The sequence below is a fragment of the Eschrichtius robustus genome, chromosome 3, assembly GCF_028021215.1.
Source record: "Eschrichtius robustus isolate mEscRob2 chromosome 3, mEscRob2.pri, whole genome shotgun sequence".
Taxonomy (NCBI): domain Eukaryota; kingdom Metazoa; phylum Chordata; class Mammalia; order Artiodactyla; family Eschrichtiidae; genus Eschrichtius; species Eschrichtius robustus.
This window is the reverse complement of record NC_090826.1, coordinates 139,348,474-139,371,474: the sequence shown is the minus strand read 5'-3', so window position 1 is coordinate 139,371,474 and position 23,001 is coordinate 139,348,474. Positions and strand designations below refer to the sequence as shown.

The following is a 23,001-nucleotide window of genomic DNA, read 5'->3' as shown; positions in this document are numbered from 1 at the left end:
ACATGTTTTGGAAGAATCTTACTTTTAAATTTAATCTTAACCTTGTGCTTTTTGAGAACATAGAGGGACAGAGCCTACTGAATACTTGATTTTGGAAAGCGTTTCCATAAGTTTGCTTTTTTTCTTTTGTTTTAGATCTCAACCTCCTTTCCTCTCTCCCTTCTACCTTCTCATCCTTCCTTCTTGCCACCTAAAAATATTTTTTTTATTTTTTTGTGGTTAAATTTTAAGTTTTACTACAATTTAGTTTCTTATTTGGGAACTTTAATTTTGTTAACCTAGATATGATTTTCCTGATCACATTCAGGTCTGGTATTTATATTTCATATTTTGTTTTCATTTTTCCACACTGAATGTCTCTGTTTTCCACAATGAACATAGCTAACATAATCAGCTAGGGGAATGGCTCTTAGGTGGCTCCAGAAGGCAGTAGTGGAATAACCTTAGCTTGCTAGAGGATATTCATTCTGCTGCTGTGATGACCTGAGAGTCCTCTTGCCTTTCTGATGCCATCCCAAAATTGTCACTAGGGCCTTAGAGAAATGGTGGATCATCAAATATTAGTGTTCCTTAACAGAGTAGTATTTTGTAACCGGTTTAAATGCACATTGCTTTAATCCATGTGTCTTTTTTCCACCAATCCCCCCCCCCCCCCCCGCCCCCCACAGTCACCAGAGAAGAAAGGAAAAGAAGCAAATACTGGTTTTGGTGGGCCAGTTGTTAGTTCTCTGTATCACGAAGAAATCATCAGGTAAATTCTTTTCTGGTCTTCAACAATAGGGGTATATACATATATGTATATGTATAGTATGTATGTGTGTGTGTTTATAAATTTATTTATTTAATACCCAAAACTTTCATTTGAAGAACTTTTTCTTAACATGAAACCGATTTGGTGGTATCTCTAGGAGGATAATAAATGGCAGGAAATAAATTTTTATGTATATAATCTTTAAAATTTTTAAGTATCTGAATCAGTACCAGGTAATAACCTTTCTCCCACGTAAGTAGTTGGTAGGGCAAGGTTTTGTGTCTCAATCTAAAGGTATGGATTTTTGTTGTTGTTCTCATTAGTTTTCCTCAAAATATCGTTATTTCTTTTAAATATTTTAATTTCTGTAGTTTATTTACTCTAGCTACAAGTTAAAAATCATTTCAGCTTTACAAGATGAAAAAGTTCTGGAGACTGGTTGCACAACAGTATGAGTATACTTAATACTACCAGAGTGGACACTTAGAGATGGTTAAGATGATAAATTTTATGTCATGTATTTTTAACAAAATTAAAAAATTTTTAAACGTCATTTTGCATTATTTAACAAAGGTCCTTAAATTTTGTATGTTATGTATGAAATTTCTTGGATTATCGTTTTCTTTACACACTGTAAATCAGAAAAAGGATTCTATCCTGCTTTAAAGCCATGTGACACATTCTTCTAAGATTGTTACTTTACAAGCAGAAACAAGAAATAGGAACTTCTGATGCTCTTACCCTTCTGCGTCATCTGAGCTTTACTTTTCTTACTATTAACATGAAATAAATGAGCTCTAATTTTCAAGTGGAAAATTGAGTTCACCTAAATTGAAGGGAAATATCTGTCTTCATAGAATGAAGAGGAAATTGTACCAAAATGTTATGCTTCACTCTTGCAGAAGAGTTGCTGACATTATTCACCACATAAAGAAGTAGTGATAAGAACTGCCAGGTAGAATTCTAGAAGGAAAGCTATTGATACCCCTCTGAATCAAAAACTTCAAATACTCATAGTTTCCAGTTAATGACTAGTTAATACTAAGGGCCCTGTCTTGAATCTGTTTGCATAGCAAGCACATCGTTTTTTACTAAGATTAAATGTCTACTTGGGGTGAGATAGTGGAAGACTGATGGAGATTTGAGGGGGATAAAGATACCCTTTAAGAATGCTGCTAGCCTGGAGTACATTTGCCACGCTGATCCCTTTGAGGTACCCTGAAAGCTCTGAGAAGCCCATGTAGTTTTGAGGAAGCACAGTTTAAAAAACATTTTCAGAGTTTAACTCCCCCTTCCCCTTAACCCTTATAGAATCAGAACATGTTTGGGGGGTTCTTAATTTGTATATTCTCTACTTAGAGCTTCTAAAAAATGGCGTATTAGAACCTTAACCGTATTAATCAAAGTTTATTAAATGTTCAAATCAAGTCAGTAAACCCTTAGAGTCATTTTTCCAGGAAGGGAGGTTAGTCATTCCTTCTCTGTGTTCCCATAGTCCTTTATTCACACTTTTGTTATAGCATCTGTGACATTATGCTACATTGGATTATAATTTTAAAAAATTTGTCCTTTCTACTAAACTGTTAGTTTTTGGAGAGCAAGGATAGCATTTTATCCATCTGCGTATTCTCAGTATCTGGGGAAGTTCCCAGAACTTAGTAGGTACCTAGTAAAAGTGCCCAGAGCTTGGGAGGTATCCACAGCTGCTTCCCCCAAGGAGCTGAAAGTTTAGTGACTGGCTCACACACAGTTAGCCTAGTGGCCCTATCATAAATCAGACATGCCCATCCTCACCTCTTTTCCTAAAGAAATGTATAGGCCACTTTCCTAGTTAGATAATTAAATGGAGATAATTTCTTAACTTTGCTTTTTTAAAATCACTATACTTAACTTTCTAATAATATCAATCACTTATCTATAGTGATCTTTATTTTGTGTACTGATTTCCTTAAGGGCTCCCAGACTCTAGTATTTTTCAAAATGACACGTTGAATACAGTTTCTTTTGTAATATCCAGTGACATGACTGATCACAGTAGCTCTGCAGAACAGAAAGCAAATCAAATGTACTCCTGTTGATGTAATAGTAGATATCTGGGTAATTGTAGTATCCCTAAGAGTTAAACTAAACTGGAAAAGTTAACCTACCTGCTTATCCTCTACCCAGTTCCTAAAGAAGTGACTCAGATTTAAATCAATATTTAGAATTTTGATCTTGAGAAAAATGACAAAATAATATAGCTTTATCTTCATAAAGTAGAGATTTTTTTTAACATCTTTATTGAAGTATAATTGCTTTACAATGGTGTGTTAGTTTCTGCTTTATAACAAAGTGAATCAGTTATACATATACATATGTTCCCATATCTCTTCCCTCTTGCATCTCCCTCCCTCCCACCCTCCCTATCCCACCCCTCTAGGTGGTCACAAAGCACCGAGCTGATCTCCCTGTGCTATGCGGCTGCTTCCCACTAGCTATCTGTTTTACATTTGGTAGTGTATATATGTCCATGACACTCTCTCACCCTGTCACATCTCACTCCTCCCCCTCCCCATATCCTCAAGTCCATTCTTTAGTAGGTCTGTGTCTTTATTCCCATCTTGCCACTAGGTTCTTCATGACCTTTTTTTTTTTTCCTTAGATTCCATACATATGTGTTAGCATACTGTATTTGTTTTTCTCTTTCTGACTTACTTCACTCTGTATGACAGACTCTAACTCCATCCACCTCATTACAAATACCTCCATTTCATTTCTTTTTATGGCTGAGTAATATTCCATTGTATATATGTGCCACATCTTCTTTATCCATTCATCCGATGATGGACACTTAGGTTGCTTCCATGTCCTGGCTATTGTAAATAGAGCTGCAATGAACATTTTGGTACATGACTCTTTTTGAATTATGGTTTTCTTAGGGTATATGCCCAGTAGTGGGATTGCTGGGTCGTATGGTAGTTCTATTTTTAGTTTTTTGAGGAACCTCCATACTGTTCTCCATAGTGGCTGTATCAATTTACATTCCCACCAACAGTGCAAGAGTGTTCCCTTTTCTCCACACCCTCTCCAGCATTTATTGTTTCTAGATTTTTTGATGATGGCCATTCTGACCGGTGTGAGATGATACCTCATTGTAGTTTTGATTTGCATTTCTCTAATGATTAATGATGTTGAGCATTCTTTCATGTGTCTGTTGGCCATCTGTATATCTTCTTTGGAGAAATGTCTATTTAGGTCTTCTGCCCATTTTTGGATTGGGTTGTTTGTTTTTTTGTTATTGAGCTGCATGAGCTGCTTATAAATCTTGGAGATTAATCCTTTGTCAGTTGCTTCATTTGCAAATATTTTCTCCCATTCTGAGGGTTGTCTTTTGGTCTTGCTTATGGTTTCCTTTGCTGTGCAAAAGCTCTTAAGTTTCATTAGGTCCCATTTGTTTATTTGTGTTTTTATTTCCATTTCTCTAGGAGCTGGGTCAAAAAGGATCCTGCTACGATTTATGTCATAGAGTGTTCTGCCTATGTTTTCCTCTAAGAGTTTGATAGTGTCTGGCCTTACACTTAGGTCTTTAATCCATTTTGAGTTTATCTTTGTGTATGGTGTCAAGGAGTGTTCTAATTTCATACTTTTACATGTACCTGTCCAATTTTCCCAGCACCACTTATTGAAGAGGCTGTCTTTTCTCCGCTGTATATGCTTGCCTCCTTTATCAAAGATAAGGTGACCATATGTGTGTGGGTTTATCTCTGGGCTTTCTATCCTGTTCCATTGATCTATATTTCTGTTTTTGTGCCAGTACCAAACTGTCTTGATTACTGTAGCTTTGTAATATAGTCTGAAGTCAGGGAGCCTGATTCCTCCAGCTCCATTTTTCGTTCTCAAGATTGCTTTGGCTATTCGGGGTCTTTTGTGTCTCCATACAAATTGTGACATTTTTTGTTCTAGTGCTGTGAAAAATGTCTGTGGTAGTTTGATAGGGATTGCATTGAATCTGTAGATTGCTTGGGGTAGTAGAGTCATTTTCACAATGTTGATTCTTCCAATCCAAGAACATGGTATATCTCTCCATCTATTTGTATCATCTTTAATTTTTTTCATCAGTGTCCTGTAATTTTCTGCATACAGGTCTTTTGTCTCCTTAGGTAGGTTTATTCCTAGATATTTTATTCTTTTTGTTGCAATGGTAAACGGGTGTTTTCTTAATTTCACTTTCAGATTTTTCATCATTAGTATATAGGAATGCAAGAGATTTCTGTGCATTAATTTTGTATCCTCCTACTTTACCAGATTCATTGATTAGCTCTAGTAGTTTTCTGGTGGCAGTTTTAGGATTCTCTATGTGTAGTATCATGTCATCTGCAAACAGTGACAGCTTTACTTCTTCTTTTCCGATTTGGGTTCCTTTTATTTCTTTTTCTTCTCTGATTGCTGTGGCTAACACTTCCAAAACTATGTTGAATAATAGTGGTGAGAGTGGGCAACCTTGTCTTGTTCCTGATCTTAGTGGAAATGGTTTCAGTTTTTCACCATTGAGGACGATGTTGGCTGTGGGTTTGTCATATATGGCCTTTATTATGTTGAGGCAAGTTCCCTCTATGCCTACTTTCTGCAGGGCTTTTATCATAAATGGGTGTTGAATTTTGTCGAAAGCTTTCTCTGCATCTACTGAGATGATCATATGGTTTTTCTCCTTCAATTTGTTAATATGATGTATCACGTTGATTGATTTGCATATATTGAAGAATCCTTGCATTCCTGGAATAAACCCCACTTGATCATGGTGTATAATCCTTTTAATGTGCTGTTGGATTCTGTTTGCTAGTATTCTGTTGAGGATTTTTGCATCTATGTTCATCAGTGATATTGCCTGTAGTTTTCTTTCTTTGTGACATCTTTGTCTGGTTTTGGTATCAGGCTGATGGTGGCCTCGTAGAATGAGTTTGGGAGTGTTCCTCCCTCTGCAGTATTGTGGAAGAGTTTGAGAAGGATAGGTGTTAGCTCTTCTCTGAATGTTTGATAGAATTCTCCTGTGAAGCCATCTGGTCCTGGGCTTTTGTTTGTTGGAAGATTTTTAATCACAGTTTCAATTTCAGTGCTTGTGATTGGTCTGTTCATATTTTCTATTTCTTCCTGGTTCAGTCTCGGTAGGTTGTGCATTTCTAAGAATCTGTCCATTTCTTCCAGGTTGTCCATTTTATTGGCATAGAGTTGCTTGTAGTAATCTCTCATGATCGTTTGTATTTCTGCATTGTCAGTGGTTACTTCTCCTTTTTCATTTCTAATTCTGTTGGTTTGAGTCTTCTCCCTTTTTCTCTTGATGAGTCTGGCTAATGGTTTATCAATTTTGTTTATCTTCTCGAAGAACCAGCTTTTAGTTTCATTGATTTTTGCTACTGTTTCCTTCATTTCTTTTTCATTTATTTCTGATCTGATCTTTATGATTTCTTTCCTTCTGCTAGCTTTGGGGTTTTTTTGCTCTTCTTTCTCTAATTGCTTTAGGTGCAAGGTTAGGTTGTTTATTCGAGATGTTTCCTGTTTCTTGAGGTAGGCTTGTATTGCTATGAACTTCCCTCTTAGCACTGCTTTTGCTGCATCCCATAGGTTTTGGGTCGTCGTGTCTCCATTGTCATTTGTTTCTAGGTATTTTTTGATTTCCCCTTTGATTTCTTCAGTGATCACTTCATTATTAAGTAGTGTATTGTGTAGCCTCCATGTGTTTGTATTTTTTAAAGATCTTTTCCTGTAATCGATATCTAGTCTCATAGTGTTGTGGTCGGAAAAGATACTTGAGACGATTTCAATTTTCTTAAATTTACCAAGGCTTGATTTGTGACCCAAGATATGATCTATCCTGGAGAATGTTCCATGAGCACTTGAGAAAAATGTGTATTCTGTTGTTTTTGGGTGGAATGTCCTATAAATATCATTTAAATCCGTCTTGTTTAATGTATCATTTAAAACTTGTGTTTCCTTATTTATTTTCATTTTGGATGATCTGTCCATTGGTGAAAGTGGGGTGTTAAAGTCCCCAACTATGATTGTGTTGCTGTCGATTTCCCCTTTTATGGCTGTTAGTATTTGCCTTATGTATTGAGGTGCTCCTATGTTGGGTGCATAAATATTTACAATTGTTATACCTTCCTCTTGGATCGATCCCTTGATCATTATATAGTGTCCTTCTTTGTCTCTTGTAATAGTCTTTATTTTAAAGTCTTATTTTGTCTGATATGAGAATTGCTACTCCAGCTTTCTTTTGATTTCCATTTGCATGGAATATCTTTTTCCATCCCCTCACTTTCAGTCTGTATGTGTCTCTAGGTCTGAAGTGGGTCTCTTGTAGACAGCATATATATGGGTCTTGTTTTTGTATCCATTCAGCCAGTCTGTGTCTTTTGGTGGAAGCATTTAATCCATTTACATTTAAGGTAATTATTGATATATATGTTCCTATTCCCATTTTCTTAAATATTTTGTGTTTGTTATTGTAGCTGTTTTCCTTCTCTTGTGTTTCTTGCCTAGAGAAGTTCCTTTAGCATTTGTTGTAAAGCTGGTTTGGTGGTGCTGAACTCTCTCAGCTTTTGCTTGTCTGTAAAGGTTTTAATTTCTCCATCAAATCTGAATGAGATCCTTGCTGGGTAGAGTAACCTTGGTTGTAGGTTTTTCTCCTTCATGACTTTAAGTATATCCTGCCACTCCCTTCTGGCTTGCAGAGTTTCTGCTGAAAGATCAGCTGTTAACCTTATGGGGATTCCCTTGTGTGTTATTTGTTGTTTCTCCCTTGCTGCTTTTAATATGTTTTCTTTATATTTAATTTTTGACAGTTTGATTAATATGTGTCTTGGCGTGTTTCTCCTTGGATGTATCCTGTATGGGACTCTCTGTGCTTCCGGGACTTGATTAACTATTTCCTTTCCCATATTAGGGAAGTTTTCAACTCTAATCTCTTCAAATATTTTCTCAGTCCCTTTCTTTTTCTCTTCTTCTCCTGGGACCCCTATAATTCGAATGTTGGTGCGTTTAATGTTGTCCCAGAGGTCTCTGAGACTGTCCTCAGTTCTTCTCATTCTTTTTTCTTTATTCTGCTCTGCAGTAGTTATTTCCACTATTTTATCTTCCAGGTCACTTATCCGTTCTTCTGCCTCAGTTATTCTGCTGTTGATCCCGTCTAGAGTATTTTTAATTTCATTTATTGTGTTTTTCATCGTTGCTTGGTTCCTCTTTAGTTCTTCTACATCCTTGTTAAATGTTTCTTGCATTTTGTCTATTCTATTTCCAAGATTTTGGATCATCTTTACTATCATTATTCTGAATTCTTTTTCAGGTAGACTGCCTGTTTCCTCTTCATTTGTTAGGTCTGGTGTGTTTTGACCCTGCTCCTTCACCTGCTGTGTGTTTTTTTGTCTTCTCATTTTGCTTATCTTACTGTGTTGGGGGTCTCCTTTTCACAGGCTGCAGGTTCGTAGTTCCCGTTGTTTTTGGTATCTGTCCCCAGTGGCTAAGGTTGGTTCAGTGGGTTGTGTAGGCTTCCTGGTGGAGGGGACTAGTGCCTGTGTTCTGGTGGATGAGGTTGGATCTTGTCTTTCTGGTGGGCATGTCCACGTCTGGTGGTGTGTTTTGGGGTGTCTGTGGCCTTATTATGATTTTAGGCAGCCTCTCTGCTAATGGATGGGGCTGTGTTCCTGTCTTGCTAGTTGTTTGGCATAGGGTGTCCAGCACTGTAGCTTGCTGGTCGTTGAGTGAAGCTGGGTCTTGATGTTGAGATGGAGATCTCTGAGAGATTTTCGCTGTTTGGTATTACGTGGAGCTGGGAGGTCTCTTGTGGGCCCGTGTCCTGAAGTTGGCTCTCCCACCTCAGAGGCACAGCCCTGATGCCTGGCTGGAGCACAAAGAGCCTTTCATCCACACAGCTCAGAATAAAAGGGAGAAAAAAATAGAAAGAAAGAAAGAAAGAAAGAGGATAAAATAAAATAAAATAAAGCTATTATAATAAAAAATAAGAAAAAAATTATTAAGAATAAATGTATTCAGAAAAAATTTTTTTTAATTTTTAAAAATAGATTTATTAATTTTTTGTAATAAATAAAAAAATTATTAAGAAAAAAATTTATTAAGAAAAAATTTTTTAATTTTTTAAAATAAAAAATATGAAAAAACTTATTAAAAAATTTCTTTAATTTCTAAAAATTGAAAATAAGGAAAAAATTATTAAGAAAACATTTATTAGGAAAAAAAAATTTTTTTAAGTAAAAAAAAAAAAACGGACGGACCTAACCCTAGGACTAATGGTGAAAGCAAGGCTATACAGACAAAATCTCTCCCAGAAGCATACACATATACACTCACAAAAAAAGGAAAAGGGGAAAAATTAATATATCCTGCTCCCAAAGTCCACCTCTTGAATTTGGGATGATTCGTTGTCTCTTCAGGTATTCAACAGATACAGGCACATCCAGTTGTTTGTGGAGCTTTAATCCGCTGCTTCTGAGGCTGCTGGGAGAGATTTCCCTTTCTCTTCTTTGTTCGTACAGCTCCCGGGGTTCAGCTTTGGATTTGGACCCGCCTCTGCATGTAGGTCGCCTGAGGGCATCTGTTCCCCGCCCAGACAGAACGGGGTTAAAGGAGCAGCTGCTTCGGGGGCTCTGGCTCACTCAGGCCGGGGGAGGGAGGGGTACGGATGCGGGGCGAGCCTGCGGCGGCAGAGGCTGGCGTGACGTTGCAGCAGCCTGAGGCGCGCCGTGCGTTCTCCTGGGGAAGTTGTCCCCGGATCACGGGAGCCTGGCAGTGGCGGGCTGCACCGGCTCCCAGGAGGGGCGGTGTGGAGAGTGACCTGTGCTCGCACACAGGCTTCTTGGTGGCGGCAGCAGCAGCCTTAGTGTCTTCTGCCCGTCTCTGGGGTCCGCGCTGATAACCGCGGCTCGCGCCCGCCTCTGGGGTCCTCACTGATAGCCACGGCTCGCGCCCGCCTCTGGGATCTGTGCTGATAGCCGCGGCTCGCGCCCGTCTCTGGAGTTCGTTTAGGCGGCGCTCTGAATCCCCTCTCCTTTCGTGCTGCGAAACAAAGAGGCAAGAAAAAGTCTCTTGCCTCTTCGGCAGCTGCAGACTTTTTCCCGGACTCCCTCCCGGCTAGCACCGAAGCCCGAGCCTCAGCTCCCAGCCCCCGCCCACCCCGGCGGCTGAGCAGACAAGCCTCTCGGGCTGGTGAGTGCTGCTCGGCGCCGATCCTCCGTGCGGGAGTCTCTCCGCTTTGCCTTCCACACCCCTGTGGCTGCACTCTCCTCCGTGGCTCCAAAGCTTCCCCCCTCTGCCACCTGCAGTCTCTGCCCACGAAGGGGCTTCCTAGTGTGTGGAAACCTTTCCTCCTTCACAGCTCCCTACCACTGGTGCAGGTCCCGTCCCTATTCTTTTGTCTCTGTTATTTCTTTTTTCTTTTGCCCTACCGAAGTACGTGGGGATTTTCTTGCCTTTTGGGAGGTCTGACGTCTTCTGCCAGCGTTCAGTGGGTGTTCTGTAGGAGCAGTTCCACGTGTAGATGTATTTCTACTATATCTGTGGGAAGGAAGGTGATCTCCGTGTCTTACTCTTCCGCCATCTTGCCCCCCCTCGCCAAAGTAGAGATTTTAATTCAACTCAACACATGTTTATTATGAACCTGTGATGAGACAAAATATTGTGGATATTTGTGCTTCTCAGCTTCTTCACGTTTGAATAGTATGTTTTTGGTATTTTTGGCATCTACATTTGAGTATGTTTAATAAACCTTATTGGTTGAGTGAAATATGAACCTCCGCTATAGGCAAAACTGGTTAGTCTTGGCCTTATTTCATTAAGTCATCCAAGTATTAGTCTTCTTATGATAGGCTCTAAATCATTGTATTCTGGAACATATTGTTAAGATATGAAACAGTAAGGAACATGATGTGAGAGAGCCACTGAAAGCCTTTCAGTTACAAACTGTAGTTTTGTTACTACTACAGTAGATCAGAAATCACAGCAACTAGTCATATTCTTACATTAGAGAATTCATTCTGTAACAATTCCACTATAACAAACTAGATCATGATAAAAGTTATTGTATAATGAAATGTTCGTTTATTCCAGTGAAGGACCAGATATAGTCCCTATTGTTTCTTAAGTATAAGAATGCAGTTACTACAGTGGAAACAGGCTATTTGTTGAAGTTTGTATAATCAAATTTTGCTTGTACTTTGGTGAAATTTAATATCTGGTGTTTTATTTTTCGAAGAGAAAATTGTGCTTTAATTGAGGTTAATTGCAGTTTCTTGGCAGAATTAATGTTCAGCTGAGGTGAAAGTGACAGTAGGTTTTATAATTTTAGAAACATCAAATGGTAAACTTGGATGAAAGGAAAAGCTTTCTTGTATAGAACCATTAAAAAGAACATAAAAATGTATTTTGAAGGTCTGTTTTGGATACTTTAATGTATAAACTTCTAATTTTTTCCACATTTAAAAAAATTTATTTATTTACTTATTTTTGGCTGCGTTGGGTCTTCATTGCTGCGCACGGGCTTTCTCTAGTTGGGGCGAGCGGGGGCTACTCTTTGTTGCAGTGCGTGGGCTTCTCATTGCTTTGGCTTCTCTTGTTGTGGAGCACGGGCTCTAGGCATGCGGACTTCGGTAGTTGTGGCATGCGAGCGTGTCCCCTGCATTGGCAGGTGGATTCTTAACCACTGCGCCACCAGGGAAGCCCTCCACATTTCTGAAGGTTAGGAAAATCAGTATCTAATGAACCCCTTTACTAAGGCTTGGGCTCCATTGTTGTGGCAGCTTCTTGACTAATATGCATTGTAGGTGATAAGTTAAGGGCCCATTTTAGTTTTATTGTAAATGTTCCTGGGCCAAGGGCCACTGGGGCCAATTCTGAGCTTGCTCCCTGCCTGTTTTGGTTCTGACCTTTATTTCCACTCTTTCACAGAAAGTGACAATATAATGTCATAGGTACAGATCTCTGTGTTAATATTCCAGAGCCCTGACTCCGATTTCTCATTCTGAAGCTACTTAATTGTTCTGTAGTATAATGGAGGAGATATAAGGTGAGGCTAATTAAGTACAAAAAATTATGGAGCCTGCTGGAATTCAAATGGTGGTTCCATCTCGTATTAGCTCTGTGACCTTGGACAAGTTACTTATCTATAAAATGGGGATGATTATAGTGTACTATGCTTTCTCATATAGCATTTTTGTGGATTATATGAATACTTATACACAGGCATCCTAGAATAGTATGTGGCACAAAATAAGTTACTTTGTAACTATTAGTTTTATTAGTATTGTTACTAAGCATAGAGTCCCCACAGTGGAGACTCAGGGCACAGGGCTGATGGTGGGAGCTAAAAGCACCTAACTGTGGAATTAGGTACAGGTTGTTTGCTTTTGCAGAAGAAAATGGCAAACCGGGAAGGGAGACCAATGCTACTAGATCTGAGTTTGGAACTATAGAAACAAGAGAGTAACAGATCTTGTGACTCTAGTCTTGAGATCACCTGTGTTTCATTTAAACTGCAGACTGGCACAAAAAGCTCTGGTTAATAAGTATAGGGCTTTGCAAAGAGTCAAAGGCTTCTGTACTACATATACTGACTCACTTAACAGGGAATCACTTTCAGTGACTTGTATAACTGAGAAGGTTTTACCTCGACGTTGGCACATAAATTGAGAAATTAGGACATGATTTAAAAATACAACAAATGAAACGTGTGCAGTATCCAACGCACCCTGCAATAACATTTGATCTTCCCTGTTATATTTTGTAGTTTGATGCTATGTAATCTATCAGAATCTTATTAATCCCACTTACACAGGCAGCCATCTGGACCTTCTTTAAGCAAGACCTGACCAGTATACAACTAAAGTGATTGATGGACTCTGGAATTGATTAGTTGTTCTGTGAGACAAATGAACTGTTTTGGCAGAAAATACCAGAGGTCACTGCTGTGGTCAGACACAAGAGCCTGTAGAATTTTAAAGAGATGCTTTCATCATTGACTTATAAAGTTAAAAATTTTAAACCATAATAGATTTTGAAAATATTTTAGAAATATTTTTTCAATGGTTGCTCTCTAGTCCTGATTATAAAATGGTAAACTGTAAGTATAAAAAACTAGAATGAAAGTGATAATTTTATGCTTTAATTTTGTATTTTTGGTGAAAATATGAACTGAAATAAAAGTAGCATAAAAGCCAGTCACTTACACATAAATTGTACTCTAAAATTTTCCTGAAAGAGATGTAATTGGAGAAAAAGCTACACATAGCTTTGGTTTACATGGTTTAATGTGATTAATAGAATCAAATAGTATAAAATTCCATTTAGTTATTTATTCAAAGCTTCACATTGTTAACAACCTGTTTTAACAAATCTATTTAAGACTCTGAAACACCAAGAGTATGTATTACACATATTTTGTATTTAAAAAGTTGAGTATTTGGATTTTTATGCTTTTAGTAGGCTGAGTCACTCTGGGATACTACTGTCCCATTGATACCACTGCCCTTAGCACCAAAAAGATTATCCTGCTTCCCTCCATCTGTTTGGCTGGTAGTAGTGAAATCCTTCCCCGTTTCACCATGTTGCCTATGATCAACATTGTGTTAACACTTTGGTGATAGGTGATAAAATGGATGACATATGTCTTGTTACATTCTGGTTATTCTTTGAGGTCTGCAGAAGTGTGTATAGGCAAGTGGGCAACTCCCCCTTGAGAATGTGACTGCTCAGAATGAACTTGAGTTATGGATTTATTCAGCCTGTAAAACCTCAGCTGGCATAAATAATTGAGAAAGCAAAGGTTTGTCTGTGGTGCGTACCTCAGGGACTCATGGCTCCCTTCCTTCTCTCTACCTCCCTTTCTTATGAAAATGATCCCAGTTGCACTCCTAGATAATAACACACCAAGCAATTAAAAGCCATGGGTGGCTGGAGAGAGGAGAAAAGGTTTAGTTAATGAGCTTTTCCTCTTCCAGTGCCCATGAGAGCCTCAGGAATGACAAGGCGATTAAAGCGAAGAGATAATTATAGATTATGTGAAAATGGGTCCCTTGGGATGAGCAGGTCTTGACATAAACAATAACTGTTGTAAGAGTCTCCTGGCTCTCATATTCACCCTTTTCTTGCGTGCTTTATTTAGCTCCTGTGTGCTCAGCGTCATGATGCCAACCAAGCATATAGGCAAATCTACCTGTTTGCAGATCAACAGCCCTTTCTGAACAAGAGGTCATTCATCAACTAAAACCATCATCTTCTCTTCCTCTCTCCTTCTCTTCTTTCTTTTTCCTTTCGCATCATCCTTTTCCTCACTCTACCCCTTCTAATCTTTTCCTTCTCTCTTTCTTATATCCTTATCCGTATATAGTACCTATGAAATGCTAGGCACTTAGTCTTGTTTAAGTGTTCAGCGTGTGTGTGTGCGTGCATACGTGCATGTGCAATTATAAAGATACATATGGATATACTATGTTATAATAAAAGGTGGTTATATGTGTTACAGATAATATAAATAAATGTTTTCTCCTATTAAAATGCTTTACAGATATATTTAAAGAAAGATATTTTAAAAGTGTTAGCCAAGATGTAAGTTTTGTGTGATAGACAAAGTCATCTTCTTAATTCTCATTGAATTGTTACCAGCTATTCTCTCAATGCTGAAAGCAAGCAATTTTGGTTCATTTCATTGCTTTTCAATTTATGAGGTCTTTGCTGATTGCACTGTATATATTAATAAATGCTGGTGTTTATTGAAGTTTGAGTTCTGTGTGAGAAAGGCATTATTACACTAATTACATGGTTTTTTATTTTAAAATTTTTACCTACTATAAAATTTTATATATTCATTAGATAAGTATTTTTAACAGTATTTCATGTAAAGTACGTCATTCCTAGGTCTGTATGTCGTATTGGTCTTCTCTGTCTCTCTCTCACATCTCCTAACACATCAGAAATTCTGTTTCTTCATGTTCAAAATAATCCAAATTCATCTGCTTCTCATTATCACTGCTATCATGCCTTTTGCATTACCATCACTACTCTAAACAGCCATCTTCTCTTGGCCAGGACACTACAGAACAATTTATAAACTGGATTCCTCACTTCCTTTTCTGTCTCCTCCCCAGATTTATAACTCAAATCTCATAGCACTTTCCTGTTTAAAATCCTGTAATGATTTCCCATAGCACTTAGGATAGAATTTTAAAATCCTTAACATGTCTTGCAGGGCCCCTCATTGTCTCATCTAATGCCAATTTCCCCCTCCCCACTTGTTCAGTCTGCTCCAACCAATTGGCCTATTTTTATTTCCTTGAAGGTCCAATTAATATTTGTTAGGTAAATTGATGGAGAGTGTTATATGAATATGAAAAATGACTCCAGCTTAAAATATATGCTAAAATCTTAAGGTAATAAAAATGTCAGCTAATATATATTGACCACTTATTGTATGCTAGTAACTATACCACATGTGTTATATGTATTATTCCACTTAACCTTCAGAATGATCCTATGAGATGTAGGTATTATTAATATCCCTGTTTTACAGATGAGGAAACTGAGACTCAGAGAGGTTAGGTTACTTGTCCAAGGTCACATGGTTAGTAACTCTGCTCTTAACTGCTACACTGTACTGCTTCTGAGATATTTGAGGAATCATTGTAATCTCCAATTATTGAAATTGAATTTGATAGTTGTTATTATATTAATATAGTGAGTATCTTCAGTTTACATTTTTAATTAAATTTCTTTTCCATTTAGTGTTTTTAAAAATGTGCTTCACTGGTAAAATTAGAGACTGTAGTCTTTCATTTATCAATATACTGATGATGATGTTTCCCTTAGATTAATTGTTTTTATTGATTTTAGACTTACCTTAATGGTTGAGAATGTAACTCATCCCTGTAGCCAAGGGATTCTATAGATTTTTCTGATGTGGGCACTGGTTTTAGAGGGATTGATCAGAACTGAACTACGTTTTTTCTCATGGACATTTAGAGTTATCAGAAATTTTCAATCGACTTTTTTAGAGTTAAGCAGGTTTTAACAGGTGAAAATGCATTTTTAGTAACTAGTGTTTTTATAAATTATGCCTAAGTAACTTTTCCAGTATAACAAGTTATCTACAAGAAGTACCTGGGGCATTGATCTTTCCTTTGTCATTGCTCGTTTGAAAAAATATGAGAAAAATATTTTAAAATGTAAGTGGTTTCATTTGAAGGGACCCTTATCAACATAAGTAAGATAGTAAATAGAACTTTTTATTTGAGGCTTTTAAGAATTTTATGGTCCTAGAACTAAATACACTACATATACAACCCAGTCTGAACATAGTTATTACTTGGTGAAAGATGTTGCCATTACCACATAATAGGAAGTGGTAAAACCAACTGGTTATTTCCTATAACTGTCTGAAACCAAGTGCAGATATAGTAACACTCTGAGTGGGAGGATTGTGATTCAATATATATGAATTCTCTCAATCATTCACTTGTTCATTTGTCACTGTGTATTTGGAACCTACCTTATTACTTTACTGATTAGAACACCATTGGTTTTAGAACACCATTATTTAAATACCATTAAGGAAAAAAAAGTCACTAATTAATTGTAAGATGCTGAAGGTTATAAGATCCATCCGTGATGTTAAAATATGAGAAAAATATGTGTTTACCCAGTTGGCAGTGGAACATGCCAACTTAGTAAACAATTTCTAGGTGTTTATTTGGTACCTAGGGTTTCAAGAATTATTTTAAGAACAACTTAACAAACAACATAAAGCACTTTCTTAGTGCTTTGATCTCATCGCTAGGCTTCTCGAGCATTGTTACTGCTGAAGCAGTGTTTTGTCTCTTCCAGGACTTAGGACCGAAGTGTTTCAGAAAGGAGGTGCTATTTGTAAAATTTTACCTGAGGATCATAGTATAGACTCTCATTTATGGTCTTTGATAAGACTGAGACTCAAAAACAGTGTTTTACAAGGTGATATTAACATCTAAAATTTTAATTAGATATTAAAAGTGGAGATTTTTAATATGCTAAGTATGGACAACTACGACTACTATTTAATCCTTAAGTTAGGAGTTGAATTTACCTGTTTTGCTCCTTACACCAGTTTCCTTAAAAACCTTTGAGTAAGAATTGATTCTTTCAGGGAGAGAAACAGCTGTAAGTAAAATTAAAATATGCCTGTATTTTTTTTTATATTTGTAAATTAAAACATGCTTTTTTTAAAATACAGAGGGTAGCTTAATTTTTTTGTAGACATTTTATCTCAACTTCTAAAATATTAATGGTTTATAGTCATATCAAAAATTATATAAAGATTTTATATGTGTATATATAAAATAAAGATTTTATATATATCTATACAGTTGATCCTTGAACAAGGTGCGGGTTAATCCAAGTATAACTTATAGTTGGCCCTCCATATCCACAGTTCCTCTGCATCTGTGGATTCAACCAACCATAGAATGTGTAGGACTATAGTATTTACTACTGAAAAATATCCACATATAAGTGGACCTGCAGAGTTCAAACCTACATTGTTCAAAGGCCAACTGTATATCAAGGTTATATCAAGAAGAATCAACAATAGGCTTTGTGCTTTGTATCTGGCATACATAGTAGGATGTTGGAAATCATAGTCAAATGAGATCAGTGAGATGATATCATTGTTTCCTAACATTGTACTTGAACAGAAGAGTAATAACCCTTTACCCTTCTGATTGACAACTTCTGGCCACACATCCAACAAATAAATTAGGAACTTAAATTCCTACAAAGAAGTAGTATTCACCAGCAGTACTGCTGAATTTTGTAAGACATGTGCAGGCTTTCATCCTTGAAAGATTGGCTCCTAAGGAGCTTCACAGAGTGGCTTTTTGGTGAATTTACCTTAGGTCAGGGTCCATTCTTCAATCTCAAAGATCTAAATAAAAGGCACATAGATGACCAGACCCTCAGAAACAATGTAGCAGTAATAAAATTTATCTGAAACTGATGTGTAAACTAAATGGCTTATTTATTTACCAATATATATCTTTATAGTGATCCAAATGCTTTGATACCCTGTGTACCCTCAGTCTGAGTATTGAGGAACCCAGAAAGACAGTCAGGTGACCATTTGTGAATATTAAATAGAGTGAGAGAAGGGGAATTATTTTTAGATTTGCTTTAGCCAAAGTCCTAATGATGCCTCTAGAACAGACTGTCTCCCAGCAGAGAAATATCTCAGAATGCCTTTTTGCCTTCGATTAACTGTTTCTTTTGGGCAGTGTTCAAAATTGGCTTCACAAGTTTTTGCTTCCTCCTATGGTTCATTGCTAACCATTGCTACCTCCTACTCATGGTAGTTGTCTCATTGTTTTGTTTTTTTAGATGTGTTAAGGTTAGTGTGTGAATCAAGCAGCTCTTCAAGTTATCTAGGAGACATTCTTTTCTCCTCTCATTAGTAGCTTTTATTTAGTTTGTTTAGCTTCAAGAGGACAATTTTACTACCCTTTACTCCAGGTTTTGGAAGGTGGATAAATATTCTGTTCCCCAAATAATTTGTTACTTAACATTTGTTACTTACATTATATGCAGTGTACCAAGGAGGTTCTTTGTGATCTGTTGTCCACCTTATCCCTTTATCTCCCAACACCCTGCCGTAACCAGTTGCTTGCAGTTCCCCAGAACACCTCATTTTGTTGTGCTTTTCCTTTTCTTCTGTTCTTCAGGATCCTTCAGTAACTTAGCTGGGTTGTCAGTTAATTCTTCAAGGCTAGGTTGTAATGTCAACTCTTCTGTAACACCTTCTTTGATCATCCTTGGTTGAATGGCCCACTCCTTGGTTTGGGCCTCTACTTTATAGAATATTGGGTTAGAGCAGTGATATTTTAAAAACCTTTGCTGATGTAGTTCCTAAGAAAATTTTGTAAGACTATTCCCTTTTATATTTTTATGATAGCATCTAAAATTTTTATTTAAAAATTTAAATAATTGCAAAGGGCATAATTTCTGGCATTTTGTAAATAATGGAATTTTAAAATAAACAGATTACTGTTTTAGATGTATCCAATAGAATCTAAATACTATAATGAAATCCATTTTTAAAAACGCATCAACATCTTACCATTGAGGGAAACTGGGAAATACTACCAGCTCTCTGTATTATTTCTTACAACTGCACATTTCGATTGTCTTGAAATAGAAAGTTTAATTAAAATAAATAAAATTCTGATCTTGATTTTAAAATATAGAATAAGGTCTTTAATAGTTAGAAATTTTACATCATTCCTTTTTTTCCTTTAATTCTACTTCTCCCACACAATTTTATTTTAAAGCAATATATTTTTGTGTAGTCTTAGCACACTATCAGTTCTTTGCAACAGAAATATGTATATGTTGGAATTGTTAAAATTTTAATTTTCTGTGATGCAGAAGCTTTAAGCATTAAATTTTTCTCATTTGAATTATAACTTATTTCTATACAGCTGATCAACATTCATTATACATTTTGTTAAATAATTATTAAGCATAAGTTAAATTTTATTGGAGACGTGTCTTAAAATTTTATTGGAAATATGTCTTAATGTTAAAAATAGTTTATTTAACAGATGAATGTTATTTTATTAGAATGAGACAGAGTTCAGCATCGTCTTTTTTTTTTTTAATTTTATTTATTTTTGGCTGCGTTGGGTCTTCATTGCTGCGCACGGGCTTTCTCTAGTTGTGGTGAGCGGGGGCTACTCTTCATTGCGGTGCGCAGGCTTCTCATTGCAGTGGCTTCTCTTGTTGTGGTGCACGGGCTCTAGGCACGTGGGCTTCAGTAGTTGTGGCTCATGGGCTCTAGAGCGCAGGCTCAATAGTTGTGGCGAACGGGCTTAGTTGCTCCGTGGCGTGTGGGATCTTCCCGGACCAGGGATTGAACCCATGTCCCCTGCATTGGCAGGTGGGTTCTTAACCACCGCGCCACCAGGGAAGTCCTAGCATCAAGTCTTCTTTGTTTTATTTCACCTCTTCCATCCTCTAACCTTAGTTGTAGGAGGGCTTCCCAAAAGCAGTTTTTCACCGAAATTGTCCCTTTATTTGGTACCATGGACAATTTATACCTTGGGGAAGTACAACCTGGCATTAATTTTTTTTTCCCAAACCTTTCCTAGCACAATGGACTCTTGTATGACATGAGTTTGACCTGCGCATGTTCACTTACATTTTTTCACGAAATATGTGCTACAGTACTACACAATCCACGGTTGATTGAATCCTCAGATGGAGAGCCCCCAGATACCGTGGGTTGATTGTAAAGTTAATTGATGGATTAACTATTAACAGTTATTTTTGACTGGGGGGGGGGCGGTCCAAGGGTCAACTGTATATTAGTTAAACAGCGTACTTTTAAGCAAAAGAGTAACAGATTTAGTTAATAGTCATTTGCTAAATCTTAGTAAAGTCTTTTGGTTATGTTTCCTAGAAGTATACCATAGTTTGGAGAGAGGTGTATGCTTTTCTTTTATGAGCTAGGAGAATGGTTGAGCAGGAGGAATGTTGAAAAGGGGAATGGCGATGAAATATTTACCACAGGAACTTTTTCAGGTAGATCAATTTAGGAAAGAATGTGTTTATTTAGAAGTTTAGCTGAAATTGATTCTCTTAAAATTTTCCATTCCTGCATATTCTTTTGGGTCTTTCTGTACCCCAAGAGCCCACAGGTGTACATTCCTTGATTTGAGGAATTTGTGGCATTTGTGTAAGTATTGGCTTACCCTTCTTTGTGTTTTCATTCATTCAATAAATACTTTTTCTTTGTCTATTTACTGGAATACTGTTTTTATATCTGATTGCCAGTTGCTTGATAAATACATGAATTGAAGTATTTACTGAATGTGTCTATTAAATAGTTAGATTTCTGAGCTAGCCCCATAATTGTGTTTTTTAATTCTGTGAGGTAGATGAAAAGTAGTTAAATGGACTTTAGATGGCTTGCCATCTTTAGAGGGCTAACTCTCTGAAGTAGTCTTTTGACAGGAAAATGCAGTCTTTGTAGAAAGTGATGCAGATAGCATTTTTAGGAGTGGGCAAGAATCTCTTCTTCCCGTGATTCTGATGAAAGACAGCTATACTTAAACACCATCCCTCTCTTCCACAAGTGTGTGCCCTTATATTTCAAAAGAATTTCAAAGAAAGCCAGTGGTTTTTTTCATTCAGATAAATGTATTTTCTGTCAATTTTAGGAAATTTGGAGTAATCTAAAGAGAGCCTTGTGCTATGATAATATGGGACATTCTTGAGGGTAGCATCGTGAAAATAATTCATACTCATCTGTAGAGAGTGGATATGATAATTTTATCACTCACATTCATCAGAGAGAAGGAAAAAGATAACCGGGTAAGAATCAAAAGAGAAGGGAAGATAAAGTGAGAAGATGTAGAAGGGCACTAACATTTATTAAGGCTCTACTATATTTGGTAATGGTTGAATTTGTTTGCACCTGTTGTTTCGTTTAAGTATAGATATACAGAGAAAAATTGCCTGTGGAAGACTGTATTAACTGGGAAATACAGAGGGAAAAAGACAGAATTTGATTTGTATATTGTACATAATCTTGTTGGGGGCAAGAAAGGAGATAACGGAAAGATGTTGCTCCAGATGTTTCTCCATTTTGGCCACTAGGTGGTGACATTGTATAAAGACAGCTTGGTTGCTGGCAGGTAAGATAGTCAAAACTTGAAGTGGGACCAAATGTAAAATAGATAACTAGTGGGAAGCAGCCGCATAGCACAGGGAGATCAGCTCGGTGCTTTGGGACCACCTAGAGGGGTGGGATGGGGAGGGTGGGAGGGAGGGAGATGCAAGAGGGAAGAGAAATGGGAACATATTGTATATGTATAACTGATTCACTTCGTTATAAAGCAGAAGCTAACACACCATTGTAAGGCAATTATACTTCAATAAAGATGTTAAAAAAAAAAACAAAAAACAAAAAAACTTGAAGTGGGGATAGATAACTATATTTAACAACTAAGCCCAAGAGTATTACTTAATATTTTTTAATATTAGGCACACAGCTTTGTAGCACGTTTGTGGTGACTTTTATTGACTTTCCCATTTTATATTTAATTTACATTGTGTACTCTACCCTGAAGTATTTTATAAATACCTCTATGTGCCTAACATACTTAGCAATGATAAACTGCAGTTGATAAGCAGGTATACAGATGAAAAAATGCCCCGACCTCCAAAAAATTCACATACCAAAACAAAATAATTGATATAAATGATACATATAAGAAACATTGAGAATATATTAAGCAATATAAACATTTTAAATAAGTTTGTACTATATTTACTTTTTTACTGCTTATGGCATAAGTGTACATGCACATTTGGAATTAAGGAAAAAGGACCACACAGAAGGTCCTCTCATCTCTGAATTATCCTTGCCTTTTACTGGGTATGGGTAACTTACATCCCAAGGATCCTCCATACTTTCCTTTCTGTGCCCCACCACCAACTCCCCATTATTTTCAAATCCAAAACAATTGGTGAGTAGTGTATTTTTTATTATGACTTAAAATGATGCAATACTTTCTCTCACAGTTGAAGTTTCTGCCTCTTGAATTAGAGGGGTCTCTGTTATTGTATTGAAGGACAATAGGTCCCTCTCTTTCCCAAGTCAGAATGCTGAATGCACTTTTTCATAGAAAGTATTTTTTGTGATAGTTAAATATAGCTAAAATACTATTATATGCAGCCTTAATTTAAAAAATCAGACTTCTCCTTTCAGGGGTTTTGGCCTCAGACTTCACTATTTTCTTCCAGAATAAGTGATCTGGAAAAGCATTTTCTCTTTTGCAAATGAACATTTTCAAGAGACCCTATTTTTTTTTTAAACATGATTTTTTTCCTGGAAACTTAGCTCATTTTCTCCAGCTTGAAGCAGGCTGTTTCTCCTCTGTATTCTGATAGGCCTTTTTAAAGATCCAATTTTACCTTATGTTAATGGTATATAGATTTTTATCATCTCAGCCATACTGTACATGTATTAAATGCAAAGTTCCTTGCTTTATCCTTATCATCTCTTATCAACAGAATCTTGTCCAGTGCCTTGCATGTAGTAGGTGCTCAATTAAATACATGACATGCATAAGGAAGGCTTAGACTGTTAATGTCAAAGTAGTATGTTTTAAGTTAATCACCTCTGACTAGAAATAACTTTTTATAGGGTATAAGGTATTGGCTTTTAAGATAGAAGAACTCCTGTGGTC

General features: G+C 36.9%; 1 protein-coding gene across 4 annotated transcripts in view; it reads left to right on the top strand.

Annotated features, from left to right (window-relative positions):
* ACBD6 (acyl-CoA binding domain containing 6) overlaps positions 1–23,001 on the top strand; it is a 230,738-nt gene that overhangs the window by 68,881 nt on the left and 138,856 nt on the right. For 3 of the 4 annotated variants that reach the window (XM_068541350.1, XM_068541352.1, XM_068541351.1), the window contains exon 4: positions 669–751. The exons of the other annotated variant lie outside the window; for it this stretch is intronic. In XM_068541350.1, coding sequence (XP_068397451.1) covers positions 669–751 — 83 coding nt within the window. The remainder of the gene's footprint in view (positions 1–668; positions 752–23,001) is intronic. 4 annotated transcript variants of the gene reach the window in all.